Raw genomic sequence first — 23384 nt, 5'->3', positions numbered from 1 at the left:
CGGATCCAGACATTGGCCCCGTCCTGGTGATTCTTATTGCTTTATTCCTGGTGGTGGTTGCATACTTCCTGAACTAGAAGAAGTGTAGCACGAGTGCGTGCCACCTGTATCATTTTGGAAAGTCTGCGTGTGGAAAGATTAGCCTTGTCTCCAGTATGCATAATCGATGCATGGTAGCATGAACCTCGTGTTGTAGTCCAAGAATTAAGTTGTAGAAGGTTGTGCAAATATAGAATTAAGTTGTAATGTGGTGTAAGTGTAGCGTACAGTTTCTGCTTGTAGTGGAGCAACTAAAGTACTTCAAAGAAAATGTTCTGATGCTCCAAAATTGTGGATTGCGCGCGGGCAACTGAGTGTTGACTTGCTAAGTTAGTTAAAAAGCCATGTGTTCCGTTCTGGCTTCAATGTTCCAACCACACCATAAAGAACCATGCGGATTATTGCGGGGGGGGGGGGGGGGTTATAGTGAGCCGGCATCAATAAGTATAGTTAATGTTACCCATTAATTACGAACCTTACATTAAGGCAAAGATTGTGTCAGGATGTAGCATGTTCTTGATCAACCCCCACAGATGAACAAACAGATAAAACTAAAACTGGCCCATATATTACCAGATACAGTTTCCATTGCGTAGAAGGCGCAAACACAGTTAATCATCAACAAACACCATCATGTTACTTACACCACCACCAGTTACAGAATGAATTAGGAGATGAACTTTCTTCACGACCGGATCACAACCCAAACGTCAACTATAGCCCAAAATATGCGGCACGGACAGCTCCACTTGAAAGCGTAACCAAAATATACGAGGCGACCGGTTCACTTAGGGAAGAAGCTCAAGACGGGGGCAGGGAGCTTGGCCTCATTGCCATCCAACATCAGTATGTCAGCAAACATAGAAAGCCTAATACTTAAGATGTTATCCTGCAAATAACAAGATATTTAGGTAGACCCGCTTAGCATGTAAACTGTTCGCCCAAAAAAAACGAGAACGATGTACAGCTTAACAAATGGTAGACAGCCAAAAAGAGAGGAAAACGTCGGGCGTAACCTTTGTCACTTGTTCATTCAATTGACCGCCATTGAAATTCCGAGCATAATGTAACATGACAATGCCAGAATCATCCCTACATATTAATGTAACAACCACATTTATCCATAATGAATTCAATGATTATAGTGGCGCAAATAGAAAGCAAATAACAAAAATAGTAGCACTTACGGGTTTGAGACGACAGGTCCGAGACTAGGATAGTTCAGGTACCAGGAATCAAATGGCTTGAGAGACCATCCTTTGAAGAAATGTTCCAAACATCTTGACAGTGAATCATGCAATATTTTAAAGATCTCCATGTGTGACTGGTGACGACTTTCCGCATGCGCAGGATCAAGCACATGGACGGTGCAGCCATGTGAGTCAAACATATAAGCGCACCATATATGATCAACCAGTACAGGTACTATGATCTGACCACATCGGGAAACATGAGCACAGTACAAGACCCATAATGGGGGCACAAAACAAAATGTAATCAACCTATTCTGGATATCAGTAACCGATGTAGGGGAACAAGCAAAAAACGAGTGTGACGTACCATCTGACAGCTTGGAACGCAGTAGTCGACCTTAGTAAATTGATTTAACACAGACAAGATACGTTCAGGATTGTAACCGGCGAGGCAGTTCATCTGCGATGCATATACGAAAAATTGCAAACAGTAAAAATACTAAAAAGGAAAACAAATATTTGCATCGCCGATTACTACGTAGGGCGAATAGAAGGAATGATACCGCGAAATCAGATTCGATGAAGTGGCGCCACCGCCCAGTTGGGCCGGGACATTTTACAAAAGCATCTAGCTGACAGAAACGCCGGAGCGCAGCATCGATAATGTCCGAATCAGCATCCTGACCTTGGACAAAAGTATTTATAAGTTCTGACCCACTGAGGACCAAATACCGTGGCAACGGATGAACCAACCATTCACTGCTTAAAATTAAAACAAATTAAGTTGGCAATTTACTCATCCATATTTCAATAACCTATGTAACTACAGAAGCATGCAACAAACACAAGTTGTAGTATGGACAAAAAAAGATAATACGAATCGTCTAACAGCCGCTTCAGACAGATCGTTGCAGCAATTTATGAGGTCGTTGACTGCGGTCGGGTCATGTTTAAGATGAAGAAGTTCAGGAGCCCAAGGCACACATGGTACAGGGGCGCCTGGGGCAACACATTTCTGAAACGGCTGATTTATCCATTGGCCGTATAGAACCTTACCATTGGGATCAATTCCTTCCTCAGTGACATGAATTATGTCAAGCACAACACTTTGTGCTAAGTGTCTACTTGAATCTGCAGGTGATACTTCCGCTAACCCACAGGATGGCCGTGCAGGAGCAACACCTCTTGACACACTTCGCATTGGAGATTTGAAAGGTTCGATAGAAATAATTCTGTGCTGCGGGGTTACTTCAACCCCAACGGCTATCGAGCCATCAATGCCAAGATCAAATGATGGAGGCTCAACACCAAAATCTGCACCTTAAAAAAACAACCAGCTTGTTGAGGGCGAATTGCAAAAACTTGACATCATACGTACAGCCAACAAAAACTACAAAACAAATCAAGAACGTATAACCCAAAAAGAGCAGTGCCAGCTACCTATAGAACTTTTCAACTTTTTGGCTGGTGTAACCTCCGATGAGCAAACAGATCTCTTGGTGGGCATGTAAGTAGATTTGGTATGCATAGAAACATCTGGGTAGTAAAAGAAAACATAAACGAATGTTCCAAGAACAGAAACAAAAAATATGAGGAATTCATATCTTTGAGAACCCACAAGGCTAGTACCATGGCCTCTGTCTGACGGCGTTATGCTTGATGGAGCAATGGGAGTGCTGCAACCTGATACAACTGGCTTCTTATGTATCAATTGCATCTTAAGTGGACCAATATTATCCACCAACCAATCAACCAAATGTGCATTGCATCTCATAATAGATGAGCGCATCTCTGAAATACCCCTCATCATACTTGCGTTGTGGTTCTTAATGTAATCAATAAAATATGTCCTTTCCTGTGCGAACCATAATAACATCATGTAACCCATGAAAAAATTGCCAATGACAATTACAATAAAAAAACAAACGAACCCACCATACCATCCCGGGATGATGTCGGTGAATGTATGAATAGAAATCACTTGGACTTTTGAACGGAGCATTCTGCGGGCTTAAGAGTAAAGATGAATCAATGTTGCCCTGGTCCGTCTTTCTTACAAATGGTACAGTGACACGGCTAGGAATAGTTGATGAAGAAGGTGTGGTATTCGGGGACTGGAAAGTATGCCTCATGTAGGCAGAAGATTCAGCAGAACGAATCTGCCATTAAACATATTATGAAAACAGTCAAAAAACGCATACTACGAAATTAAACTTACTACAATATCTGACAGTACGCAAAATATATGGAAAACAACTCAACAGGAACCAACTTACACCAATGAAACTAGCGAAATCATGTTCCCCTCTGCTGGCACACATCACTGCCATCAACTTCAATGATTCTTGATCAAAAACTTTCAGCCGAGGGACAACTTTGTGTGGCTTGTTTAGCCTACTGAGATCAACATTATCCAGAAATAGAATCTAAACAAAACAGCTATGTTTAGTACATTGCAACATGATTTATTATAAAAGAATGTACAAACTGCTAACCTGTAAGAAGTAATGACACCCGGACAAAGAAGTTGCCCGACCCTTGCTGATTATTTCTGATCGAACTTTCTGAGCAGCATCGAGGACATGTCCATAAACATAACGACACCAGTTGTACCTTTCGAGCGCAGCAGGATTCTTCAAAGCACCCCAGAAATCCAGATGCACTTGATCATGTTTCACACAAGGGGCAAGCAGATGCCCCATTATGAAAACAACAAAGGCAACTTTGAAACCATCGATTTGCTGGCTTGATGATTGATCATCGAGATGCTTCTGAAGAACGTACTCAATCCCCTTAATACTCCTAGGATCTGTACTAGCTAACCCTATGCTGGACCTCAGCAATTCTAATTGTTCCTCAGTCACTGCAGTGGTTGACACATCAATGTCGCCATTAGGAATACCAAGAACTATACCAACATCATCCTCGTGGACATAAATTCGTCTACCAGGGCCAAATACCAGACAACTCTCCTCACTGTCCAGCTTGCTCAACAACCAAGCAGAAAGTTTCAGATTCAGCTTGCTAATACAAGGAATTTCAAGAATCCCCCCAAAATCCATATCCCTAACAATCTGCTTCTTGAACTCGCTTAAATTGGAAACAAGAGAGAAAACTGACTTCGGCGAGCACCGGTTGGTGATGCACAAAGCTGAAACTGCTTCATCATCGCTTGAATTGGGGGAAGATGGAGTGACGGACCCGCCTCCGCCATTCCTCCCAGTTGGAGCAGACGACGATGGACCAAAACGGCGGGAGGGATTAGAGGGAAACTGAGGAACCCAATTTTCATCTCGCTCCACCACCATCGTCCACCGCTTCAGACGCCCACCCAACACAAGCCAGAATGCTAGAGGTACACGAACAGCGGAATAGAAAGGTAAGCTTTCAAATGCTAAAAAATATTATTAACAATGGGCATGTACCTCCTTGTACCGGCCAACCCGTCAAGCGTACCAGCATGTACCGTGTGTCGGTCGACATTCCCACAGTCCACAGTGTTTACATAAAAAAAGTCCAAAAAACAACGACCACACATCCAACAAGCACACTTCACATTAAACAAACACACAAATAACTAGCTCCACATGTTCAAGGAAGATGGGCATTAAAAATCTGCACGACGTCGTAACGAGCCTGTCCTTCTGCAGGCCTTTATGTTCCATCACCTGGCACCACCAGGCAACGTGTTGCGAGATACATTAGAGAAAAAATTACAAATACAACGGAATACAATCATATGAGACAACGGATCACAAATCTCGAAGCAAAACGTTCCGCCTGGATAACGACTACCGCGATAGCCGGGTTCAGAATAGTATTTTCGGCTTTGCTCGATCTTTTTGCTAAAACTCCGCGCGTGCCCTCCGCCACCGGAGAAACCGTCGCACCACCGGTACGCTGCCGTAGGAGCTCCTGCGATAGCACCACTAGTCGCCATGGCCGAGGCATGGTCTCACTCTGAAGTCACGCGGGAGCGCCTGAATCTGCTTGTCGCCCACGGGTTTCTCTGTCCGCTGACGGAGGCGCAGGAGTGGATCGTGCCCGAAGACGAGGTGTGTCCAAGGTCCATCCAGGCTACGTTGTCTCCTTCGTCCCGTTCCACGAGCAGGGATTCAGGATGCCGGCGATTGACTTCTTCCCTGTAAGGGGGTGTTTGGTTGGGAGTGACTAAAGTTTAGTCACCCACCTTTTAATCCATAGAGACACAAAGAGGGGTGACTAGAAGGGACTAAAATTCTCGTAGTCAATTAGTCACCATGGGAGTGCTGAAAGGGACTAAAGTGCCTCTCTTTCTCCTCAGTCTCCCTCAATCCTCGTGCCTATCCCTCTCTCTCTCCTCTCTCCCTCTCTCCTCACCCGGCTCATTTAGTGTCTTTAGGCTGCCTCCAACAACGGGCAGCTATATTCGCCAGCCATTTCACCGTTTAGCTGCCCCTGAGATTTTGCCTGGCCATCCATGGGTCTCTTGTTTGCAACAGAGCAGCTAAAATAGCTAGAGCCGTTGGGCCAATATGGTTTCGTGCCAACGAACCAATTCTTCCTCATTTTCCCTCGCTTCGATGCCAGTTTCGCACGGAACCATGTACCTGCGTCTTCCTCGCTGCCGCCGCTACTTCCCACGCATCGGCAGCCCCGACGCACGACCCGTCCAGTGCCGCCGCCGCTTCCCACACATCGGCAGCCCCGACGCAGCGCCCCGCCAGTGCTACCGCCGCCTGCCGCCGCCGCCTCCCACGCATCGGCAGCCCTCACGCAGCGCCCGGCCAGTGAAAGAAGAGATTCGCAGCCTCTAGCCAAGTCTCTGGGTTCCATCGCTCGCACACAGAATCTTTGGGTCAGGCCATCAACAGCCAAGTCAAGAGCTAAGTATGGTTACACATATTGCTCAATCCTTGCAAATTTCTCAATCCTAGCAAAGCCTTGGTTTCTCTCAAGGTCCGGTTCTTTAGACATTTGCTATATTTGTGCTCATGCTTTGAACATGTCCCCAATTGCTTATGATTTCACAAAAGCATTTGTATTATCTGTGTACTAAAACTTTGTGTAATCTATGTTGTTCAGACTTCTCGAACATGACAGCTTGGTCCTGCCTGAAGGACTCACATTTTAGGCAGAATAAACGGAAGAAAGATGAACACTGCATGGTAGCTTCGATTATCGCGGCTTTGGAACCTTCTAAACGTAGGAGGGGTGGTTCGGTTCTAGGACATAAATTTAAGCGTCGCAATACAGAAGCAGCTTTTGCACAAATCATGATGGATTACTTTGTTGATAATCCTTTGTACAGCGAAGAGGACTTTCGGCGATGGTATGCACTCTTTGTTGTTGCCTCTTTCAATGTGTAAAAATTCTATAAAGTAATTGCTAACATACTGTCTTCTCATGCATAGATTTAGAATGAGGAAGTCCTTATTCTTTGACATGGTCCGCAAGATTACCCAGAAGAATTCTTATTTTCTTCAACGTGAGAATGCTTGCGGGCGCAAGGGTTTCCATCCCATTCATAAATGTGTTGTGGCTATGAGGATGCTTGCATATGGCAGTCCACCTGATTCGTTCGACGGTATCGCATGCCTGAGTCAACAGTTCTAGAGACTGTGAAGCAATTTGCAAGAACCATCATTTATGTTTATGAGTCTGAATTTTTGCGGCCACCGACAGCAAGTGAGCTTGAAACCATTTTACAAGTCAATGAGGCTAGAGGTTTTCTTGGGATGATTGGCAGCATTGACTATATGCATTGGGAATGGTCTAATTGCCCGACTGCATGGCATGGTCAGTACAAGGGGCACAAAGGCAAACCGACCATAATCTTGGAGGCTGTTGCTACGCAGGACCTACGCATATGGCATGCATTTTTCGGATTGCCTGGGTCCCATAACGACATCAATGTGCTCCATAGGTCTCCAGTGTTTGACGACCTCGCTGCTGGACAGAGACCACAAACTGAATTCCATATTAATGGAACCAAGTATAGCATGGGTTATTATCTTGCCGACGGAATATACCCTGATTGGGCTACATTGGTAAAAACATATAGCGAGCCAGTTAGTGAAAAGGAAAAAAAATATGCTCAGACACAGAAGTTAGCAAGGAAGGATGTGGAACGAGCTTTTGGGGTGCTTCGGTCCAAATTCAGGATAATTTATAACCCTGCTAGGTTGTGGAGCCAAAGTGATCTAAACGACATCATGCGTGCATGTGTTATTCTACACAACATGGTGATCGAAGATGAAAGAAATTTGTACAGTGATCACCAGGAGTTTGAGAGGTCTTCAGACCCTCCGATTTCTCAGAATAGAGATGTGCCAGAAATTTCTCAGTTCATTAATTCGTACGCCAAGGATTTCCACAGCTGTACTTGACGATGAGGTATCAGTCATTACCCGGGATCTCTTCTTGGCGCTATCCCTTCCTTCAGGTCGTTCAGGGAGTGCACTGTCGGTCTGCATAGAATTTATGTCTATTTCGGAGCCTTTCAGGGAATGCTTTCGATTAACTCTTTGACCCGTGTTACATTCCGCCATCTTCACGTGCCACTTCGGCTCTCCTCAAAGAATCACCCAACAGTGATGGAATTGCCATGGCTCGATTTCCTCGTACATCCAGATGGCATCATTAATCTGCCCAAGCCAAACAAACATTCATTGCAGCAAAAATCAACATAGCAAAAATGTGTAAAGGTTGGAGTCATGTATAAAATGGTGTACCCTATCCTGCTCATTCTTACCGCTTTCATTCATCCTTTCAATTGCAGCATAGAAACCACAAAATTTGTTGACGGCCCTCTGAATTGTGGTCCACCGGTTTTCTATCGAAATCTTAGTCCTATTACTACTCACTTCAATGTTCTCCATGAAGTGTTGATGCATTCTTGTATAATACCCAGCAGCAGATTGGTTGATTCGTGCAGTCGTAACATGAAAGCATGTCTCAGACGGGTTTGAAAATTGAAAAGTGGAGTACTTAAGTTATGGGCCACAACTTACCTATAATAGCATCCGTGCTAACATGCAGAAACGCTGAGCAAATTGCTCTATCTTCCTCCTTGGTGAATGACCTTCCTCGCTGGGCAACCTTCTTCTTGCACTTATTGTTTGAGACTTGACTCCTGTCGACTTCTTGAACCTCCGGGTCCTCAGTAGGACGATGATGACACGATGCAGTAACAGCAGGGCACACAGGCTGAATTGGTACACCCATGTTATGCATTGATCCAGTAAATGCACCGGTAAGGTTGTACTGAAATAAATTAAAATTTGATTAATGAAGCATAAAAAGTACAGTAAGCATAACCCAAAATAAAAAAGGAAACATACCTTCTCAAGTTCCTTCATGGTTGAGGACATAGGGAGCGACCACTCTTGGGTGTTGAATTGGTTGTCCATCCTGAAATAATGAGTGTAAAATTTGTTAAACAAGTTTTTGTTTCTTAAACAACTCTCAAACTTCAGAACTGCAAGCAAGTAGACAAGGTTTCAGGTCTATTTTGCCACAGGACATAGCAAGCAAAATGGAATGCAACAAAGGAATCAGTGCAATTAGTCATGACGCAGGACGTAGCTCGGCAAGATCTGCAGCGGAGCGGGCGCGCCGCGTGGTGGCCGTGCGGACTGTGGCTACGGCGGTGGCCGGCGAGCTGGCGCGCACTGCTGCAGCCTGCAGGCGACGGCGGAGAGCCATTTCTTGTTTCTCCTTTTGATGTACCAGCCCCCCCTATATATTTTTTTCTAGATCCGCCACTGCACATAGTTGAATCAATGGCGAACGCTGGATTTGTGGAGGAGATGATGAGGGAGCAAAGCGTCCTGGAGGCCACCTGCGGCGACCTCTTCGACCACATCGACAACCTGCTCGATTTGTTCAAGGAGTCCGCCGCTGACGTGCTCCTCCTGGACGCCCTCGGCCTGACCCGGCTCTGATGGCGCCAGATCCATGGGGAAAGAGGAGGAAGGGAACTGGGGACGTACCTAGTCGCCGATGGAGCCGCGCCGCAGCAGATCTTGCCGAGCTACGTCCACTGCCCGCCGATTCCCTCGCGACGTCCGAGCCGACGGTTGTGTGCAGAGCAAATGCCTCGCGAGCCTCTAGCTAGGCATATTGCCGGTTCTCTCTCTTCCCATGTAATTTACATGCTGTGGATAGCTGGCCCATTGAAGCCGGTACAGTACCACTCACCCAGCTAAATTAGCTTTGCTTGTCCAAATACATGGCCTATTGGAGGCAGCCTTAGTGTGTCTTTAGTCCCCTTCAGTCCCTGGTACCAAACAGGGGTCTAAAAATTTAGTCCTATGACTAAACTTTAGTCATGGGTTTGAACACAACTAAACAGGTTCTTTTGTTTTTCTCTCAACCTTATGATGAGTAGATCGGATCACATGTCGTTCGAGTGATCTTGTTCCTCATATCTATCATCAGTTGTTATCTGCTGTTAAACTACGATCTGTTCGTACACGTATTTGAGATAGAAATACACATAATTGATGCTGTTATTCAACACTAAACTGCTGTGATTTCCAACACTCACTATTGTTGACATCATTTTTTGACACGTGTCAAGGAAGGTGATTCTTGTGAAAGGAAGGTGGCGATTTGTAAGAAACCAAAAAATGCACAGGGTTTGAATCGGCCGATGGAGTCCGTCCGATGGGCCAGAGGAATATGCTTCGAATATACTGATTCGTCCGCTCTGGTACTCGGCCGATGAAATCTAGGAAGGAGGAGAGGATTCGGACTCTGCGAGAATCTTGATGATTCGGTTGTAGTATTTAAAGTAGTTTATCTTTAGTTAGTCTTTTCTTTAGAGTCAAGTAATATTTATCGTGATCGGCTAGGACTTGATAGCGCTAGGCTATAAATACTTGATACACATCCAATACAACAAACTTTACAATTCCTTTGCATTTTTTCGGCGACTTCGCCTTTTCTTTTCTTTTTCGACGAGTTCTTTCAAGTTGATCAAGGACGTATCACATTCGAGCGACTTGATTTGCTGGTGAGTTTTCATTTTACCGAGTATATTTGAGCTTTAGCTACCGGGCGCATCGCTGTGGCTTCGTTCAAATCTATTCAAAAGTTATCGAGTTTATCTAGGCTTTGACTTCCGGGCGTATCGCTGTCGTCTTGTCTAGATTTATTCACCAATTATCGATATCGGCTAGATTTGTAGGTTCTCCTATGCTTTTTGGTCATTATCATATCTAAAAACATATTAGATCGGCTTTAGGCTTTGCAGTAAAACTGTTGTTATCTCAAGAGCCGATTTAGATTTATTTTTAGCTTACATCATCTGAGTTGTACATTCGCAGCTTAGATCTTGTTATATACGTGAAATCGGCTATTCAAAGCTGATTTTGTCGTTTAGTGCATCGGCTGATCCAGCCTACGCGCTCTTTTATTACATGCTCGCATTTAATATCTTTTTTGCCGTCTACTGTATCGGCAGAGCTTGCCGATACGCCTACACGAGAGATATTCGGATTCCCAGCCGATACGCTCTCGAATTTGACCTTGTTTTCTCTCTTGTCAATTTCAGGTTAAATTGACTGGCACGCTTGGTTGACTTTCCGTGCTTGGTGAACACTTTCCCTCGGATTTCAGTGTGTTGATTTTTGTGTCAACATATCTTTTGGCATGCCCAGTGGAACCCGAAAGTTTCAACATGGTGGACATCACAGATAAATCTGCAATTAGTGAAGAAAACCAGATTCCTGTTCCCGAAGACAAGCTCAAAGAAAAACAAAAGAAGGAATATGAAGAGCTGGTGGAGAAGTTCAAGCGTGAATGCCTCAAGTTGTACAGCGTCAACAGATCTGGCGAGGTGATCAAGAAGTTTAATCTTTCATCCTTTCAGCCATTGACAGAGGCTCAACGTGAGAACAAGATGATGGACGCAGTTGGCCAAGCTGTGGCACAAGCCTTCATCAAAAGTGCAATAGTCATGGGCAACACAGTACACAATGCGGTGGCCAAGGCTTTTGGTGAAGGTATTTTTTCAGGGTGCATGGGTCCTTGCTACGTACAACCAGATCAGATACAGTATGTTCCCTTGGAAGTGTCTATGGCAACAGCTCTATCGGCTCCAAATAGCCAGGCAAGGACGAGCAACAGTCAAACCCTATCACAGATTAATGCAGCATCGGCTGCTACAGCAGATCCTATCTATTCGACTGTTACTACGTCTGTGCAAGATGGATCTGCATCCGTGTTTCCAAAGGGATAGAATCCTGCTACTGGGTATGGTATGCATCCATATTTCTTTACTACACCGGTCAAGGCACAGTTTAATGCATCGGCTTTTAAGCCGATAACTTCTGAACCTGATCTATCGACCACTCACCCGATGGGTGCACAGCAGGATGCATCGGCAATGCAGCCGAATGCGCAAGACACATGGAGCCCACAGATGACTGCGCAAGCTAATGGTCGGCACCACCGCCGATGACCCCACAGCAGCGTCTTGCGATTATGCTCCAGCCCCAGTCTCCTATGGAAATCCTTCTGTCGCAATCCCCTCACCAGAAAGGAGTCAACTGGGTTTTCCATGTTCAGGCGACTGGACGGTTGCGGTATGTCAACGTGCCGTACATGGATACTACTGGTCAACAGTCGGCTAGTCCATCAGCCCACAGCCGACGATGATTCAGCAGACACCCAGTCAGATGTCCCAGCAAGAACAATAGATGCAATCAGCTCAACAGCCGATGAATCATATAGCTCAGCAACTTGAAATGATGACCAACACAGCGAGCATGGCTTCTCCTCAGCAAGTGCCAATAGTTGAACCACAAGTTGATTGGAGCACGAAGATAGCTGAAGTCATGAGGGAGCAGTTTGGCTTGAGACCAAAGCAGCAATCTATTATGTACAAGACTCCCTATCCTCCGGCTTACAATCAGATTCCTCTCCCACACAAGTACAAGATGCCTGACTTTACAAAGTTCTCAGGGCAGGGAGACGTGTCTACGATGGAGCATGTTAATAGGTTCCTTCTACAGTTGGGAGAAGCGGGTAATCATGATGCACTCAGAGTCCATTTATTCTCCTTATCTTTATCTGGATCGGCCTTTGCTTGGTTCACCACTTTGCTTTCATTCAGAGGTTCAGAGATGTCAAGAACCGATGCTACAGTCTGGTGTTGTCTGATTAGCAGTTGGCAGAAGTGGCGTTTAATGGGCTCCTGCCGCACATTAAAGATAAGTATGCATCTCAAGAATTTGAGAGCATTAGCCAGATTGCAGCCAGGATGTCAGGAGAGAATCGATCTTATGAGTCCAAGAAGCCTTTTCAGAAGAAAATAAACTATGTAGAATATTCTACTAATGATGATTCTGAAGAGGAGCAAGAAACGGTCGTATCGGCTTAGTGGATACAGAACAGTAAGAAGCCGGTGACGTGTCCGTTTGGGAAGAAAGAGCCTGAGTCATATGGGTTTGATATTACCATAGCCGACAAGATCTTTGACCTATTACTGTCGGAAGGGTTGATCAAGTTGAAGCCATGTCACAAGATCCCATCGGAGAACGAGCTCAAAAACATGAAATATTGCAAATGGCACAATACTATGTCGCATGATACAAATGAGTGCAAGGTCTTCCGACAGCAAATTCAGATGGCTTTCGAGCAAGGGAGGTTGAAGTTTGAGACTCCCAAGAAGACGATGAAGATCGACGGGCATCCTTTCGCCACGAACATGGTTGATGTGGCCAAAGACAAATGTCCTTCGCAAGCCAAGATTCTGACGTCATCATCGGCCAAGAGATCTGGAGCTGTTGACCCCAAAGCGCAGATAGCGGCCGATGAGGTCAAAGGAAAGGGTCCGATGGAGGATGCTGGATGTTCATCGGCGCCACATAGACGTGTTACGTCTCAAATGCTGTTGAACAAGTTTCAACGTGATCGTGAAAGGCGGCAGCGCAAAGAAGAAGAGGAGCGACGCGAGCAAGATCATTAGAGGTGTCCTTTCTTTGTCTACTGCTGAGAAGAAGGGTTGACATTGCCATCGGCATATGATTTGTCTCGAGTGCAATGGTCAAGGCAGCCGATCATATGAAAGGCCACGTCATGAACCCTATCGACATGAGCGCAGTTCTGTGCACGATCGGCTAGGAAAAAGAGTATCGGTGCATGATCGACTGGGGGCAGGACCATGCTACGTGATCCTGCTAGAAGAAGAGTACCTGCACACGAACGACTAGAGCAGATGTCCGATGAAAGAGTGCAAGATGATCAGCCGATGCGGAGAGATCCAGAGCGTGAACCTGATCGCACGGATCAAACCCAATGGTGTCCAGGAGGTCTGTCCAGATCTCAGAAGTGACGTGTTCAGAGGCTGTGCCAATTGGAGATCATTGAGGAAGAGCAAGAGCAGACTTTGCGCAAGAAAGGGGTCAAATCACAAGTTTGACATGCTAAGCCAGAGCCGATGGTGATCAAGATTCTGAGTCATCGTCAGTACCAATTAATATGGTTTTCATAATGCCGAAGGAGTTTATGGCACCATGTGGTGAAAATCATGAACCGGGATTAGAGGAAGCCATGGCGCAGTTGAATTTGGAGCCGTTGCCTGCAATATTTGAAAATCCAGAAGATAAAAAGAGGCAACATCTCAAAGCATTGTTCTTAAAAGGGTTTATTGATGGAAAAATAGTCACGAAGATGCTTGTTGATGGAGGTGCAGCTGTGAACATAATGCCCTATGTCATGCTACGCAAGCTTGGGAAAAGCCAGGATGATTTGACAAAGACCGACATGATGCTGAAGGACTTCGAGGGAGTTGTATCTCCTGCTTTGGGGGCATTATGCATCGATCTCACCATTGGCAGTAAGACCCTTCCTACTACTTTCTTCGTTATTAACGGCAAGGGTTCATACAGTTTGCTATTGGGTTGGGACTGGATTCATGCCAATTGTTGCGTTCCATCTACTATGCATCAATGTTTGATTCAGTGGGTTGACGATACTGTTGAAATAGTATCGGCCGATTCGTCATTCAGTGTGGCATCGGCTGAGGCCCATATAGTGAGTTATGATCGGATGAACTGTCTTTCTGGTCAAGCATGGGAGAAGGATTTCTTTCGGATGGCTGATTATGAAGTTACATTGACGAAGTCAGGAGATTCTTCGGATGAGTCTTGATCAATGACGGATATGGCCGATTGTGGTATCAGCCGGATTTTGTAAGTTATAGCCAATACTAGAAAGTATTGCCTTTAGTGCAAAAAATATGTGTGAAAGCCGATTCGCAAGTTGGATGCATCGGTTGTAATATGGCCGACACGATATGAGTCGCCTTTAGAGCAATAAATCACAAAGACAAAATTTCTGGATAAGATCAAGCTGTTTGCCAGTTTTGGGAATTACAGTGCAATGAAATAATCTTACAGTAATCCTAGGGCTTTCCGGATCACTTATATCGCGCGCAGGCGAATTTGATCAATGTTTTCAATTACTTGATTATTATCTACTGATGAACCAGAAATCGGCCGCAGGCTCTTATGGAGTTGATATGCTTGACTAGCGTATTTCTGCTTATCTTCCTGGAGTCTGGTAATGGCCGGTGGGATTTGAGAGAGATAGTAGTTTGCAGTGTCTATTGCTTGATTTACCTGACTGAGCTCATGCTGAAGACGATCACGTTTAGCCTCCAATACAACCTTGTTTCTTAGAATGCTGGCATGGGTATCATTCAGAGATTTGATCTCGCTGATGGCCGATTCTGCCAGAGCCTTGAAGTCGTCCCTCTGTTTGATGATTTCTTCCGGCTGAAGATGATCGGCGAGTTATTTCTGAGCTTTGTTGAATTGTGCATGATGACTCTCGATGAAGGCTGCAGGGGTTAGTGCATCTTCAATTGCTTCTGGGAGCTTACCCTCCAGTTCTTCCAAGATGGCGCGGATCGGCTGTGCATTTTTGATCAATTGGCCGATGTCTTGATTTAGAAACTGGAGGGATTCTTGGAGTTTGGCCTTGATTTCATCTGACAATACGATTGAATCGGCCGATGTTGCTTCTTCTCCTTCCTGAGGAGTGGCTCTGATTTGATAGGAGAATAGACTGTTGTCTAGAGATTCTTATGCCTGAAAGGAAGATCAGATTAAGGCAGCCGATGGAGACAAAAGAATATTGGAATCGGCCAGAGGAAAGGTGCTTACCTGCTTCAAACGTATTTCCTCTAAATTGGAGCCAGCAGGTGCGAAGGGCTGGGATGAAGAACTCGGAATTGCAATGTTTGGCTGGCCAGATAATTCAGACAATGCATGGTCGGCAAGCTGAAGGATGATTGTCAGAAGTATGCAGAGTATATTTGTGAACAAGATCTGAAATCATACCCGTATCAACGGAGAATCTGCTCTGGGTTTTCTAGGAGCCGAAGGTGAATGCTGTGTCTGATGAAATTAAAAGAAAGTGAAGCCAAATTCAGAATCATGGGAAGAATTTAAATACTTACTGAGTATGTAGAATTATACCTGAATGGTGGGTGATGGGGGAGGAGGTGTGCGCTGATAATCTTCTTCTCCTCCAGATTGATGTTCAGGGGCGTTTTAATCATAAAACAAAGGTACGATCAACATTCAGATCAGATAAAATTACCAGGATTCAAGATCTTACCTTCTGAAGAAGAAGAGGGAAGGTCGATCAAGGCTTCTGTTTGAAGTGCTGCTGCTGCAGAAGATTGGCCTGGGGATTTCTTTTTCTGACGAGTTGTCACTTTGGTGTAAGATACCTTGCGTTTCTTCCCAGTGGCCACATCTGTCAGAGTTGGAGCGCCATGGCCGATATTGGGCTTATCGGCTGGCAGTGCATAATCGATCGGCTGAACGCTTCTGCTGACAGTCGGGGGGTCAACATCATCGCCTGTTCAGACAGATGTTAGAAATGAATGAAAAGCATTATGATGCAGCAGAAGAGATGAGTTTGGTTTCGTACCTCGTTTTCGGCTGCCTGATAGTTTTCATTCATGACAGTGCAGTAAAGATTGGCAGATTTGCAGAAGATATGCTCTTGCCATTCTGACCACCACTAAGTAAAAGGAATGGTGACAAAGGGTGCAATCTGCCAGTCGGTTAGAAGTGTCATATCTACATCAGGTTCCAAATCTTTCAGCCGACTATAAGAGAGGGCGCCGTTGAGAGCTCCTTTGAACTGAATTTTGCCAACGAAGAAAAGAAAAGGGGGCACCTGGCCAAATCCCAACTGTCTGGCTGCCAATGATGGGTTATAAAATTCATAACTAGGAACATCTTTGCCAGCTGTGAAGTTGATCGGCAGAATTCTTGGGGAGATTATTTCTTTCATAATCTTTGTGGCTTCTTCGTTAGTTTTCCATGATTCAAACTGGAATTTGAAGGGGTTTTCATACGTGACTTTTTCATCCTGATATGCAAACCAGATATTGGAAATTTTTGGGAATCCATTACAGAAGGACTTGAAGAAGTCAGTAATGCCAAGGGTCTTGGGATCATTGGCAATCATGATAGTTGCTTCGCCAAATGATGTGCATCGGCGAGTGATGGTTTCTTCCTCTTCAGAGAAGTTCTCTGATGGGAATTCCATCTCTGACAGCTCGACTACCATGGTCTTGTGCATATACATATGCAGCTAGAGTTGAATAAACCACCATGGACCTCCCAAGTTGGTAATCGGCTGATTCCTTCTGAGTCTGGATGATACCTGATGGAGAAAATAATAAACTGATCCCAAAAGATGTTTGCCGAGAGGGACAGGGTTGCCGGTGGCCAGAGTTTCTGCTAGCTTGAGATTGTTGCTTGTTGGGCCGACGGTTTTGCCACAGAAAATGAATTTCTCAAGCCACATGTTAAGAAATGCGGTATGCTCTCTGACGGAGACTGATCCACTCTTCATGTTTTTGCCGATATATCCTTTCCATCCGCCGATGTTCTTTGTTTCAATCTTGAAAGAGGCTTTTTCCAACAAATGGAAAGATCTATCAGGGGCATGGATATTCAGGCCAGTGAGCCTCACAACATCCATCAGGGTAGGTGTCATTGGTGAAAGCATCTAGGCCCCTAATTCGAGTTTTGGTAATTAATGACAACGGTTTTGTGGATTAACGATTTCATTTGAGATAATGAGTATAGGTTGATCCACGAATGAAAGAGATTTGGTTGTGAACGTATGGAGTTTTGGAGATGATGAGCACAGCTCGGGCTCAAGGCAAAGGTATAAAATAGGGCCTTTGTATTTTACCGGTCACAAGGCGTTTAGTGGATGAAAAGTGACCGGATTTGTTGGATAGATAGCCGTACTATCAAGAGGGGTTGTGTACTCATGTTTGACGGGTCTTTAGTGCCATTTTGCTCAAAATGTCTAGTTGCATGCATGAGGCCTAACGGCGTTTTTGAAATAGACTAAGTTCGAGAGCTGACTGAGTAACGGCGGACAGTCCGCGCCTGAGGGGCGGACAGTCCGCGCCCGTTCCAGAGAGCTTGCAGAGGCTCTGGTGGGCTGGCGGACAGTCCGGCCCAGAGTGGCGGACAGTCCGCGACCGTTCCAGAGAGCCTGCAGAGGCTCTGGTGGGCTGGCGGACAGTCCGGCCCATGTAGGCGGACGGTCCGCCACTGTATTTCATTTGTACCAGAAAGGTTGTTTCTCTGGTTTGGGCTAAAACGTTAAACTGCGGACGGTCCGCTCCTGAGGCGCGGACGGTCCGCAGGCTAATCTCAAAGTTGTTCCAAAGACGATTAAGTCTCTGGTGGTGTGGAACTCTTAACTGCGGACGGTCCGCCAGGGCTTAACGGCTAGTTCTGACACGCATTAAATGCACTCTGACTCACTGGTTTATAACGGCGGACAGTCCGGTTTTTGAACCGCGGACGGTCCGCGATTTCGCAGAAAAGAGTGTAACGGCTAGTTTTTGGAGGGATGTCTATATATACCCAATGCCCGGCCATTGGGTGTCTCTCTTGGCCATTTGGATAGCATTCTTGACACATTAGAGCTAAGGCATCCCTCTCTCACACACACTTGCTTAGAGATTGCTTTTTGAGAGTGTGAGAGCTTCCTAGTGCATTGCATCAAGAGTTTGAGCTTTGTGGCATTAGGGAAACTTCAAGCAAGCGTCATCAACTTGTTACTCTTGGGAGTTGCCGCTCCCTAGACGGCTTGGAGAAGTGGATTTCGTGGAGCACCTCCAAGGAGATTGTTGAGGAGCCCCGATTTCGGTTGTGAGAGGTTTTGTGCTCACCTCACCGGAGTGGTGAAGAGCAACTCTAGTGGAATCGAGGTGTGGAGCGGTTCCTTGTTTCAAGCCGGCTCAAGATCAAGAGGTTCTTGATAGAGGAGCGGTTGATTCTTGGAATTCACCTCAACGTGGATTAGGGGTGACCGGCAAGTCATCGACACCACGGGATATATTCTTGTGTCAAGCTTGGTTACTTCTTTTGCTCACTCTTATTCTTGTATTTACTTTGAGCAATTTACTTTACTAGAGCTTGATTTGTGTCTTGTCACCCTAGGTTGCAAACCCATCTAGAGATAGTAATAACATAACATAGGGCTTTCCTTTGTTACTAATTAAATTTCTCTAGTGTTATTGGTTTTAGTTTTTAAACCGCCTATTCACCCCCCTCTAGTCGGTGTTCTTGATCCTACAAGTGGTACCAGAGCTAAGTACTCCATTAATTGCGGATTTAACCATCTTGGAGTAGAACAATGACTAGTGATCATGTGATTCATGTTGGGAAGCCACCGTTCTTTGTTGGGAATAATTATGATTATTGGAAGACTAGGATGTCGGCTCATCTCAAAGCCATGAGTAGAAAGCTATGGAGAGTAGTAAGTGATGGATATGTCATTTTGGACCCAAAGAGTTTGACACCCCTAGATGAGGAAAATGAGACACTAAATGATCAAGGGGTTAATGTGCTCTTTAGTGCTCTTGATGTGAATGAATTTAATAGAGTCAAGAGCCTCACAAATGCAAATGACATATGGAAAAAGCTCATGGAAATTCATGAGGGCACATCAACTGTGAAGGAGGCCAAGTTGTATTTGCTCAAAGGGAATTTTAGTGAATTCACCATGAAAAAGGATGAGAGTATAGCCGAGATGTTCAACCGGCTAAATGACATTGTGAATGACCTCAAGGGACTTGGATTTGAGGTACCGGATGGGGATTTCAACCACAAGTTTCTTAGATGTCTTCCGGAAAGATATGACACAATTGTGACCTTACTTGTAAGGTCAAATGTGAAGACCGCAACTCCCACACAAATATTGGGAGAAATTCTCACCCATGACATGTTCAAGAAATCTCAAGATGAAGCTCATGGTGGAGAAATTGATATGAAAAAGAAAAGTGTGGCATTCAAAGCTCAAGATAGCAAAAATGAAGAAGAAAGTGGATGCCAAGAAGAAGAATCGGATGAGGAGATGGCTCTCTTTGTCAAGAGATTCAATAGAATGATGAGCAAGAAGAGCTTTGGCAAGAGAGGCCAATCATCAAGAAAAAATCCTTTTGTGGGCAAGACTTGCTTCAATTGTGGTGAAGTAGGTCATATCATTGTGAATTGTCCAAACAAGAAAAAGGACAAGAAAAATGATGAAAAGAAGAAGAAGAAGTTCATCAAGAAGAAAAAGAATGGCCAAGCATATTTTGTTGAATGGGATTCCGATGCAAGCTCCGATGATGATGATGATGATGATGATGATGACAAGCCATCCAAGGGAGTTGCCGGGATCGCCATCAAGGAGGCTCCATCACTCTTCTCTACGCCACATTGTCTTATGGCAAAGGGTGGTGCAAAGGTACAACAAGATGGTGAACTTGATGAACTTTCATATGATGATCTTGTTGAAATGCTTAATGATGCCGATGAATTCATGACAAAGGAAAAGGCTAAGTTGAGGGACTTGAAGTTGAAGTTTACTTCTCTTCAAGATTCCTATGAGGAGCTAAAGACTTCTCATGAGAATCTCAAAGAAACTCATGAGAAGCTTGAGGAAGCTCACAATACCTTGCTTAGTTATGAAAGAAAAACAACATTGAGCATTGGTGTTAGTTGTGATTTAATTGATGATAAATCTTGTGGCTCTAGCTCTACTAGCTCTTTGTGCACCAAAATAGATAACTCATCTTGCAATAAATCTCTCATTATGGAAAATGATTTGTTAAAGAAAGAGGTTACTTGCTTGACTAATGATTTGAGAAAATGCTATGATAGTAGAGCAAAGTTTAATCATTGTTGGGCAAGCCAAAAGTTCACCTTGAACAAGCAAGGGTTTGGATATATTCCTAAGAAAGGGAAGAAGGCTTTTGTGCAAACCAAAACTACCTTTGTGAAGAGTAGTGGCAAGCCATATTGTGAAAAATGTAAGAAGGTTGGCCATGTTGAGAAGAATTGCACCAACAAGAAAGTCATATCCTTTGATTCAAGTTACATGCTTATGAAAATTCAAATGGCAATGTTAGTGCAAAATTTATTGGGATACCTATAAATGGTGCTAAAAAGAATGCCATTTGGGTGCCAAAAGTCTTGGTCACTAATGTGGTCACTAACGTTCAAGGACCCAAGAAAGTTTGGGTACCTAAAAGAGTTACTTCCTCTTTGTAGGTGAATCACAAGTCCGGAGGAAGACATTGGGTGCTTGATAGTGGATGCACTCAACATATGACCGGAGATCAAATGATGTTTTCCTCTCTAGATGAGAATGTGGGTGGCTATAGTGACATCATCTTTGGTGACAATAGCCGGGGCAAAGTCAAAGGAGTTGGTACAATTCCTATCTCAAGCAATCATTCTCTTTCAAATGTATTGTTGCTTGATTCTCTCAAGTTTAATCTCTTAGCGGTCACTCAACTTTGTGATTTTGGATATAAGTGTAGTTTCACTAAATATGATGTTGTAGTGACTAGCTTGGATGGAAAAGATCACATCTTTACGGGATTTAGACATGAGGATGTATATCTTGTGGATTTTGCTACTAAAGAGGCAAACTTGTCCACTTGCTTATTCACTCAATCATCTTTGGGTTGGTTATGGCATAGAAGGCTTGGTCATGTTGGCATGAAGCAACTCAACCGACTTTTGAAGCATGATTTAGTAGTTGGCTTGAAGAATGTGAAGTTTGATAAAGATAAGCTTTGTAGTGCATGTCAAGCCGGAAAGCAAGTTGCAAATACTCATCCCACTAAGAGTGTCATGTCAACCGAGAGACCATTGGAATTATTGCATATGGATTTATTTGGTCCTACAACATATAGAAGTATTGGTGGAAATTGCTATTGTCTTGTGGTAGTGGATGATTACTCAAGATATACATGGGTTTTCTTTCTTCATGACAAGGCCGATACATATGACACTTTCAAGAAATTCTTTACAAGGGCCGAAAATGAATTTGAGCTCAAGGTGAAGAAAGTGAGGAGTGACAATGGAAGTGAGTTTAGAAACACAAGAGTTGAAGAATGGTGTGATGTGAAAGGAATCAAGCATGAATTCTCAACCAAGTACACTCCGGAACAAAATGGTCTTGTTGAGAGGAAAAATAGAACCTTGATTGATATGGCAAGATCAATGCTCTCCGAGTACAATGTTTCGGATAGTTTTTGGGCCGAAGCAATCAACACGGCTTGTCATGCCTCAAATAGATTGTACTGCCATAGATTTCATAACAAGACCCCATATGAGTTGCTCTTTGGAAGGAAGCCAAATATATCATATTTTAGAGTGTTTGGTTGCAAATGCTATATTCTCAAGAAGGGAACTCGGTTATCAAAGTTTCAAAGCAAATGTGATGAGGGTTTTCTTCTTGGATATTCATCTAATAGCAAGGCTTATCGGGTCTACAACAAAACTCATGGCATTGTTGAAGAAGCATATGATGTTGAGTTTGATGAAACCAATGGTTCTCATAATGAACAAGAAAATCTTGATGATGTGAGAAGTGATGGTTTGAGAAATGCAATGAAAAATATGTCAATTGGTGATGTTAGACCAAGAGAAGAAGATGAAGATGAAGATGGTCCTTCTATCTCTATTAGAGTTAATCCTTCAACTTCTATCTCAAATGATCAAGCACAACAAATTGTACAAGATTCAAGTAATGATGATTCTCAAGTACAAGATCAAGTTGGTTCATCTAGTGCACCTTCTTCATCAACTCAAGAACCCATTGTTCCTCAAAGAATTCATCATGTTCTTGCAAAGGATCATCCGGTGGATCAAATCATGGGTGATATTAGTAAGGGTGTCCAAACTCGATCTCGCATTGCTTCATTTTGTGAACATTATTCTTTTGTATCTTTTGTTGAACCTAACCGTGTAGATGAAGCATTGAAAGATCCGGATTGGGTGAATGCTATGCATGAAGAATTAAATAATTTCACCCGGAATCAAGTTTGGGATTTAGTTGAGAGGCCCAAGAATTATAATGTTATTGGCACTAAATGGGTTTTTAGAAACAAGCAAAATGAAGATGGAATGGTTGTGAGAAACAAGGCAAGATTGGTAGCTCAAGGTTTCACTCAAGTCGAAGGTTTGGATTTCGGTGAAACTTTTGCTCCCGTTGCTAGATTAGAAGCTATTAGAATCTTATTAGCTTATGCTTGCTCTCACAACATAAAACTTTTTCAAATGGATGTGAAAAGTGCTTTTTTGAATGGCAAGATTAGTGAACTTGTTTTTGTTGAGCAACCTCCCGGTTTTGAAGATCCCAAGAAGCCAAATCATGTATACAAGCTCTCTAAAGCTCTTTATGGTCTTAAGCAAGCTCCACGAGCTTGGTATCAAAGATTGAGGGATTTTCTTATCTCTAAGGGCTTCAAAATTGGTAAGGTTGATACTACTTTGTTCACTAAAGATATTGGTAAAGATTTGTTTGTTTGTCAAATTTATGTCGATGACATTATCTTTGGTTCAACTAACCCAAGTTTTTGTGAGGAATTTGGTGAAATGATGTCTAGGGAATTTGAGATGTCTATGATTGGTGAATTGAGTTTCTTTCTTGGACTTCAAATCAAGCAACTCAAGGAAGGCACCTTTGTGTGTCAATCAAAGTATGTGAAGGATATCTTGAAGAAATTTGGTATGGAAGATGCAAAACCAATCAAGACTCCTATGGCCACAAATGGGCATCTCGACCTAGATGAGGGAGGTAACCCGGTTGACCAAAAGCTTTATCGTTCTATGA

General features: G+C 43.9%; 3 protein-coding genes across 4 annotated transcripts; 1 reads left to right on the top strand and 2 right to left on the bottom strand.

Annotated features, from left to right (window-relative positions):
- Nucleotides 1–585: 585 nt before the first annotated feature.
- Nucleotides 586–5054, bottom strand: LOC120698842. 2 transcript variants are annotated; one of them, XM_039982594.1, is made up of 11 exons: nucleotides 4658–5054; nucleotides 3728–4549; nucleotides 3509–3658; nucleotides 3173–3391; nucleotides 2862–3087; nucleotides 2673–2768; nucleotides 1796–2552; nucleotides 1600–1692; nucleotides 1227–1471; nucleotides 1056–1131; nucleotides 586–928 (listed from the first exon to the last, which is right to left on the bottom strand). In XM_039982594.1, exons 2-7 carry the CDS (start codon nucleotides 4538–4540, stop codon nucleotides 2056–2058), a joined length of 2001 nt encoding a protein of 666 aa, XP_039838528.1. In that variant the 5' UTR covers nucleotides 4541–4549; nucleotides 4658–5054; the 3' UTR covers nucleotides 586–928; nucleotides 1056–1131; nucleotides 1227–1471; nucleotides 1600–1692; nucleotides 1796–2055. The 2 variants fall into 2 exon arrangements, with proteins under 2 accessions (XP_039838528.1, XP_039838529.1); XM_039982595.1 differs by having other exon boundaries at nucleotides 1796–2546.
- Nucleotides 5055–6805: 1751 nt separating this feature from the next.
- LOC120700808 lies at nucleotides 6806–7600 on the top strand. The gene has a single exon (XM_039985030.1). It carries the CDS (start codon nucleotides 6806–6808, stop codon nucleotides 7598–7600), a length of 795 nt encoding a protein of 264 aa, XP_039840964.1.
- A 601-nt stretch (nucleotides 7601–8201) lies between these two features.
- LOC120700807 lies at nucleotides 8202–8807 on the bottom strand. Its single transcript, XM_039985029.1, has 2 exons — nucleotides 8555–8807; nucleotides 8202–8477 (listed from the first exon to the last, which is right to left on the bottom strand). The coding sequence occupies exons 1-2, from the start codon at nucleotides 8621–8623 to the stop codon at nucleotides 8202–8204; spliced, it is 345 nt and encodes a 114-aa protein (XP_039840963.1). The 5' UTR covers nucleotides 8624–8807.
- Nucleotides 8808–23384: the final 14577 nt, after the last annotated feature.

The sequence above is a fragment of the Panicum virgatum genome, chromosome 3K (genome assembly GCF_016808335.1).
Source record: "Panicum virgatum strain AP13 chromosome 3K, P.virgatum_v5, whole genome shotgun sequence".
Lineage (NCBI taxonomy): Eukaryota > Viridiplantae > Streptophyta > Magnoliopsida > Poales > Poaceae > Panicum > Panicum virgatum.
The sequence above is the reverse complement of the archived record's forward strand: the minus strand, read 5'-3'. Positions and strand labels throughout refer to the sequence as shown.